At 38.2% G+C, this 9,066-nt stretch overlaps 1 protein-coding gene across 1 annotated transcript; it reads left to right on the forward strand.

Moving 5' to 3' along the window:
• Positions 1–1,583: 1,583 nt before the first annotated feature.
• MC4R (melanocortin 4 receptor) lies at positions 1,584–3,288 on the forward strand. The gene has a single exon (XM_032151694.2). It carries the CDS (start codon positions 2,002–2,004, stop codon positions 2,998–3,000), a length of 999 nt encoding a protein of 332 aa, XP_032007585.1. The 5' UTR covers positions 1,584–2,001; the 3' UTR covers positions 3,001–3,288.
• The last annotated feature ends 5,778 nt before the right edge of the window (positions 3,289–9,066 follow it).

Genomic DNA, 9,066 nt, shown 5'->3' on the forward strand with positions numbered 1-9,066 from the left:
ATTCCCCCAAAAATCCATTACTAAAGAAGTGATTTTTTTAGTATGTGAATTATATGTCAATTTTTAAAAAGAGAAAAAATAAGGCAAGAGGAAGGTAAGATTATTTCCAGCTCATGATGTTCAGGAAACCCCATTCCAGCATTTTCCAATATACAGATGATTAGGCATTCAGAAATACAGGGGAAGGGAGTTAGAGGTGTGAGTTCTGCTCTGTGCAATCATTCAAGAGACAGGCTCCTTTCATGATATGGTCCTGCCACCTGTAACATGAGATTTCAAAGATGCTGTACAGTTATCTACTTACAGGCAGGAGAGGAAACTTGTGTAAAATTATGAAAGAGCTAATGCGATGAGCCTCACTGCCCACATGCCATTAGCTAGAATTTAGTCATAAGGTCCTACCCAATTCCAAAGGTGGATAGAGGATGTTAATTTAGCTCAATGCTCAAGAACAATACTTCGTATTGTCTCTGTCACAAAAGGAAAGAGGATACATTCCCAACCTAAGTAACTGAGATTCAGAATTAACCCTGAAATAAGCAGCTACAAACTATAGAGCACTAAAACCAAAAATAATCATAGAAGAAAAGAATATACAAAATGTCGTATAATCTGTCGTTCGATTAATTTAGAAAGTCACTTTGCTGCGATCTTTCAAACCACCTTAAGCAAAATATTCAGAAACTTCAATAAATAACTAGTATCACCAGTCTTGGCTTGATAAGTAAAGTTACTAAGGTATTTGTCGGTTCAACTTACAAAACATTAAACTATGGAGGTTTAAAAAAAGTTGCTTAAAAAATAAAAACACAGAATGCAGCTTGTTATTTTCCTGAGCTCAGAGTAAGCATAGTTACATTAATGACATATGAGTTTAAAATATTGTAAACAAAAAGCACCTTTTTTCAGCTGTAACACAAACTCTTCGATAGAGAAATATGGGATATTAGTGCATTAAAAGCAACCCCTTTTGAACCCATTCATAATTTATAGCTACCTACATAGTTCTTCCAGCCATACCATGTCTATCTGTATCATTAAATATCCTCTCTGTTTTTCAGGTATTTTAAATTGAAGCACTACTGGCTGGGTTCTTAATAAAAACAAAAAATTAAGAGGGTAAATGAATTCAGTATTCTAGCCAAAAAGCAGAGTATCTGTTTCAGGAACACAGGACAGTCTACTTTCCATTTCATTTTACACACACACACACGCACACACACATGATGTCTTTTACATAAGAATGAACCTGGCTGCCTCAAGATAGGTTGTTTTATGGCTGCCTCAAGATAGCTTGTTTTGGTATCACAGAATGGCCTCTAGGGATCAAGTTGTTTCCCTTGAAAACTTAAAAAGGGAAATTCAGTCTCTCTTATCCCGCTTGCTTCTCGACTTCAGACTTCAGGAGCTTCTGCATCTGAATCTGTGTCACCCTGCAATTTGTGTCTCTGAAACATAATCCTGTCTCACAGACTCCCATTGCATTGGGATTGGTCAGAAGGAAGCAGAGGAGGAGCCACTGTGAACATGTTTTTTTTCTCTCCACACATCATAAAAATCAGCAGCTGGCGCCTACAGCTCCTAACACTCAAAGCAACGCTCAGGCTGGAAACAGAAGCTTCCGAGAGGCAGCCGATGTGAGCATGTGCGCACAGATTCGTCTCCCAATGGCATGGCAGCTTCTAGGAAAATTATTTTGAACAGACTTGAATGCATAAGATTAAAGTTAAAGCAGAAGTGAGAACAAAAAAGCAACTCCTTCAACTGAGACTGAATATTTTGAAGCCCAAGATTTTAAAGTGATGATGATTAGAGTCGTACCTAAAAGAGACTAAAAACTCCATGTCAAGCTCTGGACTTGTGACATTTACTCACAGCAGGCATGGCAATGTTAGCCTCACAACTTTCAGACAGATAAAGACTTGGAGGAAATAACTGAGACGACTCTCTGACCCGGGAGGTTAAATCAATTCAGGGGGACACTGGAATTCTCCTGCCAGCATGGTGAACTCCACCCACCGTGGGATGCACACTTCTCTGCACCTCTGGAACCGCAGCAGTTACAGACTGCACAGCAATGCCAGTGAGTCCCTTGGAAAAGGCTACTCTGATGGAGGGTGCTACGAGCAACTTTTTGTCTCTCCTGAGGTGTTTGTGACTCTGGGTGTCATCAGCTTGCTGGAGAATATCTTAGTGATTGTGGCAATAGCCAAGAACAAGAATCTGCATTCACCCATGTACTTTTTCATCTGCAGCCTGGCTGTGGCTGACATGCTGGTGAGCGTTTCAAATGGATCAGAAACCATTGTCATCACCCTATTAAACAGTACAGATACGGATGCACAGAGTTTCACAGTGAATATTGATAACGTCATTGACTCGGTGATCTGTAGCTCCTTGCTTGCATCCATTTGCAGCCTGCTTTCCATTGCAGTGGACAGGTACTTTACTATCTTCTATGCTCTCCAGTATCATAACATTATGACAGTTAAGCGGGTTGGGATCATCATAAGTTGTATCTGGGCAGCCTGCACGGTTTCAGGCATCTTGTTCATCATTTACTCAGATAGTAGTGCTGTCATCATCTGCCTCATCACCATGTTCTTCACCATGCTGGCTCTCATGGCTTCTCTCTATGTCCACATGTTCCTGATGGCCAGGCTTCACATTAAGAGGATTGCTGTCCTCCCCGGCACTGGTGCCATCCGCCAAGGCGCCAATATGAAGGGAGCGATTACCTTGACCATCCTGATTGGCGTCTTTGTTGTCTGCTGGGCCCCGTTCTTCCTCCACTTAATATTCTACATCTCTTGTCCTCAGAATCCATATTGTGTGTGCTTCATGTCTCACTTTAACTTGTATCTCATACTGATCATGTGTAATTCAATCATCGATCCTCTGATTTATGCACTCCGCAGTCAAGAACTGAGGAAAACCTTCAAAGAGATCATCTGTTGCTATCCCCTGCGAGGCCTTTGTGACTTGTCTAGCAGATATTAAATGGGGACAGAGCACGCAATATAGGAACATGCATAAGAGACTTTTTCACTCTTACCCTACCTGAATATTGTACTTCTGCAACAGCTTTCTCTTCTGTGTAGGGTACTGGTTGAGAATATCCATTGTGTAAATTTAAGCTTATGATTTTTAATGAGAAAAAATGCCCAGTCTCTGTATTATTTCCAATGTCATGCTACTTTTTGGTCATAAAATATGAATCTATGTTATAGGTTGTAGGCACTATGGATTTACAAAAAGAAAAGTCCTTATTAAAAGCTTAACAATGTCTCTTTCGTGTTATTCATAAGCATTGGACACTTTGTGTGCTTTTGTAACATAGAAGTCAGAGCCTCATTAAACATATTCTAATAAATGCTTTATTTTATTATACTATCCACCATTGAAATGTAGAGAGTTCATTCTAGCAGTTAAGGGAAAATATTTAAAGAATAGATGCATAATCATTTTAAAAAATATCATCACTGAAATTTCAAGTAATTTAATTAAAGGATTGTTCATCCTCCCTGTGCAGAAGTAGAAATGAAGCTCCTCTAGAGAGAAAAACAGGTGCTGAAAAAAGAGAGATGCTGAGTTAGAAAACTATGTGTGCTTCTCAGACACAGAAAGATGCATCTCCCTTAGCAAACAGCATGATATTTCACACAGGCAATTCGGTTTGGGGTGGGTGGGAAAAGGCAGCTATGGGGATGAAAGTGTCCTGGAAAACCTACGTTGCCATGTCAAGCTAAATTTCCTGTTACCAAATTATCCCTAAACAATATTAATAAAACAGAGAATGGGGATTTATGCCCCCCTTTAAACAAGGATTCAGGGTCTGCTGAAGTGTCCAGAAAGGGTAATATTGTACTGAGAGATTTAGCTTCCTGTTTCTAGAGAATTACAGGACTGACATCAAATTCTTTCTCATTTCACATGAAAATGACTTACTGTTTACTTATTGCTGATTTTTTGAACTGGAGTACAAATGTTGATTATCAAGGATTTTAAACTTCAAAACCAAATGCATAGTACAAGTGTTTTCTGGCAATATTTGTAAATATCTAAAATAAGGGTACCTGTGATGCTGGTACATTTTAAGCAGGAAGAGGATGTCATGCAATAAACTAGCCTTCCACAGCCACTTCTTGAAGAGTAAATATGTTTTGCTCCAAAATAATCCTACAGATTTGGCCACTGAGTAATAAAATTTGTACTGTACTTTCTAATCTGTGTGTAATTTAAAATAAAGGAAAAGAATATATTAGGTTGAGGATTACCAGTAAACTATATTGCAATTTACAGGGTCTTCAAATGCTCATGGGCAGAGGTCATATGCAAAGGTACTCCTTAACTCAAATCTAAATGTTTTACACTGATTATAAGACCCAAGAAACACTTTCAACATTCATCTGAAAACACTACCTTGAAGGATAATAGTGAAGTTAAAGTTTACACATAAGAAGTGGTACTAAAGCTGAAATTTTAATTCCACTGCAATTCCTCTATTTTGAAGCAAAAGTGAATGTGAAGATTTAAATATACACTAATCTAACAATCAGTCTATAGCAGTAGAGGGACACAGTTATGTTTTTGTCATTGCTACATTTCTTGTCCATTCTTTCATTTCATGAATCTGAAAAATCCCAGGGACTAGAGATATGAAAAAGAGAGCTATGAGCACGCCCCATCTTCTGCGGTGGCTGCCCTTCCCAGTTTATCCTATTTCTCCTCCAAGTGTCATCTCAGATGCTCAGAAGGAAATCCTGGCTCCTCCTTCTTCAGGTTCATACCTTCTCCTGGAGTGGTTTACAGTGTTAGGGTGTGTATAATTCATGAACGAGCCATATAACACCACCCTCCCCTATATGCCCATGGTACCGTATTGGACTTTAGCTCTTTTAAGTGCAGAGACTGTCTCTTACTCATTTTTTCTATTCTCCAAATCTTCCTCTATTCCAGTTACTTCCTTTTGTTCAAGTAAAATCAAGATTCCCTCAGAGGCCAGGCCTTACCCAAGCCACCTCTAAGCTCCATTCCACATCCAGTGTGATTTGGAGCCCCACCAGCTCTAGTTGGATTGTTATTGGATCAATTGGAGAAATGTTATGGTTTAAAACTGTAGGCTTAAGCAAGTAAATTTAGTATGAATATAGGAGGGAGCAGAGAATGAGAGTGGGGCTGGAGATTTGGAAGAAACAAGCTTGAAGTACACGAAATGAAGACACTGTAGAGACCATGGCTGCTAGAGCAGATGCAGAGAAAGTGGTTATTCCAAGTAGGTAACTTTAAATACATTAGGAGCAAAGAACTGAAATTCACAGAATTGCATGAGAACATTCCCCGCAAGGAAAGGGGATTCTATTTCTGCTCCATTCACCTTACATCTAATAACAACATGTCATCATGACTTCAGACCTTATCCAACCATAATATTCAGATTCCTGTTTGGAATCCCCAGTTCCATATTGCAGTCTCACTTTCCTTGCTGTTTTATTTTTGTGCATTCTGTCTCTTCTGTTAGCATGTAAGCCCCTTAAAGACAAGCCTTATGCTCATATTTTTATTGCGACAGGGAATAGCATATTTCATATTTAACATATTAGAGAGACTAAAAAAATCTAGAGAGAGATAAAATATTCTTGACTTCTGAAAGTGGTTTCCCATTTAGTCTCACCTTGAGCATTCTTGAAGCTCCATCTATTTCAGTGGTGGCAATGACGACAGATCGGGGCAGAACTTTCTTCTGGAGCAGCTGCCTAGCCATCATTGTCTCGCCCTACCTTGAGTGTCTTCAGGGAAGGACAATAGAAGCCATGGTGGTCACGGGGGAAGCAAGTGGGTCAGGCATTGGTTGCACACAGAAGTGTGATAAAGGCAACCTCTAGCCACCCTTCTGAAAATCCATGATCAATAAATAGAGAGAGGTGGAATCATAGCATGAATGAAGTAGTAAGGAAATGTCTGTCCCATCAGATTATCTTGGTTTTACTACAGACAGTAGAAGTAATTAATCATTGTTTAAGCCATATCAAGATTGATTTGTCCAGTTATGGTCTTAGGAGTTAGAGCTATCTGTAGCTAAGGACATTGGCATATCTAAAACTTAGCACAAATGACAATTATTCTTCCACATGCATTAGGGAGAAATACGTATGAATTATGCTAAATGGAAAGCATGGTACCATCCTGTGTCAGGGACATTCCATCTCCACCCCAGTGAAGTACCTCCAAGGAAACTGAGCTGTAGCACATGGCTTAGCCTACAGGCCCCAAACTGCCCCTCCCTCCCTTCTATTAAATCCACAAATTGACATCTTGTCACCTTTCAACCAACAAAAGACTACCTGAACATCATGGTTAAGAAGAAAATAGAATGAAATGCAAGAGAGAGAGGGAGAGAGAGAGAAAGAGAAAGAATGCTTACCAGGTTATAGATCAGCTTTCTACTTCAACCTGATGAAAAAAATAAACAAACAAATAAATAATGCCATAAAACACATACCCACAAGCAGGGGCTTTAAACACATATTAGCCCAGGAATTTCTACATGAGGTGGCTTAGGGTGCAGTGTGGTTCAGAGGAGTTATAATGGACTGTCTTGAAGGTTTTTGCACAGCAGTTGCCTTCTTTCAGGTTGCATAGGTTCTTGAAATGTGTTAGGAAGGATATTTGAAGATTATACCTTGGTGAGATTAATAAACATGGGCACCATGGGTGTTCTAGAATCTGACTTCATCAGGCAAGTGCTTCTTTATGGTGAGGAAAAGGGAGAGGAAGGAGACTGGAACATGGTAAAGAGTATTGTCTTCTCTTCCATCGTTTAAAAAGTTATTCCATTAATAGGATGTTATTCCTACAACTTTTTTTTTAACTTGTAGGCTATTTTGTCCTTTACTATTTCTCTTGCTAATCTAGAAGCCAATAGTGTTATACATGATATGTTTTCAATGAATGTTTTTACCTGACTTCTTGTTTTATATTTCTTTTGTGTTTTTTTCACTCAATTTTTCTTAAATTGCTTTGTATTATTGTGATACACTGATGCAAGGAGAAAGAAAAATGGGAAAAAAATACAAATGTTAATATTAGTTTGGTTCAATGGACCAATGCTTTAAAGTGCATAAAAATGTGAACACATTGCATTTGCATTTGGCCTAAGCTGTTTTGCTTTACAGAATCCTACTGGAAAGAAAGCACTTTTAGTGGAAATAAGAAGAGAGTAGAACTCTACAATTACTGCAAGGACACTGCAGCATAGTAATCAAGGCCCCAGAAATGCACTTGTATCACCTATCCATATTATGGCTTAACCAAAGGAATAAAGGAAACTAGATAGCCTACATTAGTCAACTTGAAGTACAAACAGATGTTCCCTTGGAATATTCTTAAAGAATGGAAATAAATGTTGCCTGCAAAAAAGAATTTAATTATAGCATTGGAGTGGCCTTTGACAAATGGCTGTTATAAATTTTATGGTATCAAATTCACATTTTTAAAAGCTAAATTAATTTTCACAATTGTAGAGGAGGTAGTAAAGTAGATGCTTTTATATCCTTTTATGTTGAAATATAAATTGATACAATTGCATTAGAGGACATTTTGCAATGTATATCCCAAACCTTAAAAACACCCATTCCTTATTATTTCATTATGATTAATTTTAGAAGTATGATTGTTAGGTTAGGAAGCCACCACTAATAAAAGGCTCACATCACCTCCTAAGTGTAACTGTCTGAGGATCATTGATGTGACATCTGGTGTACCTACCCTCAAAAATTCCATAGCTTATTAGCGATAAAACTTTACATCATTATTCTGTTGTGAAAATATTGGTAGATGAAACTTTCTGATAAAACCTTCTAATATCAGACACGTTTTGGTATTGTGTTTGATATGTAACTTTTTGAAGAAAGCATGTTTGAGGTTCACAGCAAGATTAACCAGAAAGTACAGAGATTTCTCATGTATCCCCTTCCCCACACATGAAAAGCCTCTCATTATCAACATTCACCACCAGAGTGGTACAATTGTTATAATAGATGAACCTACCTTGACACATCATAATCACCCAAGTCTATAGTTTACATTAGGGTTCACTCTTGGTGTTGTACTTTCTATGGGTTTGGACCAATATATAATGATCTGTATCCAACATGATAGTATCATACAGAGTAGTTTCTAACAATCCTAAAAATACTCTATTCCCTGCCTATTTATCTCTTCCTCTCCCCAACTGCTGACAACCATTGGTCTTTTTACTATCTCTAGTTTTGCCTTTCCCAGGCTGTCATGCACTTGGGATCATATAGTAGACAGCCTCTTCAGATTGGCTTCTCTCACTTTTTGAATTTAATTATGCATCTAAGTTTTCTGCATGTCTTTTTATGGCTTAATAGCGCACTTCCTTTTAGTATTGGATAAAATTCCACTATAGGTATATACCACAGTTTATCCACTCCCCTGCTGAAGAACATCTTGGTTGCTTCCATATTTTGGCAATTAAATAAAGCTGTGTGGACCTAAGTTTTCAACTCCTTTGGCTAAATACCAAAGAACAGTAATGAACTTTTAAAAACTCCAGTATGGCAATCACATGAAAAAAAGCTCAACACCACTGATCATCAGAGAAATGCAAATCAAAACCACAATGAGATATCATCTCACACCAGTCAGAATGGCTATCATTAAAAAGTCATGAACTAACAGATGCTGGTGAGGTTGTGGAGAAAAGGGAATACATACACTATTGATGGGAGTGTCAATTAGTTTAGCCCTTGTGGAATAATGTGTGGTGTGATACCTCTAAGACCTGAAGATAGAAATACTATTTGACCCAGCAATCCCATTACTGGGTATATACCCAAAGGAATATAAATCATTCTATTATAAAGATACATGCATGCATATGTTCACTGCAGCACTATTCACAATAGCAAAGACACGAAATAAACCTAAATACCCATCAACAGTAGTAGACTGGATTAAGAAAACGTGATACATAGACACCATGGAGTACTATGCAGCCATAAAAAGGAATGAGATCGTGCCCTTTGCAGGGACATGGAT

Source organism: Hylobates moloch, unplaced genomic scaffold, assembly GCF_009828535.3.
Source record: "Hylobates moloch isolate HMO894 unplaced genomic scaffold, HMol_V3 SCAFFOLD_5, whole genome shotgun sequence".
Lineage (NCBI taxonomy): Eukaryota > Metazoa > Chordata > Mammalia > Primates > Hylobatidae > Hylobates > Hylobates moloch.

What these genes read in the sequence shown, in the direction of transcription:
- MC4R (XM_032151694.2), top strand. Translation starts at nt 2,002, where the DNA reads ATGGTGAACTCCACCCACCGTGGGATGCACACTTCTCTGCACCTCTGG.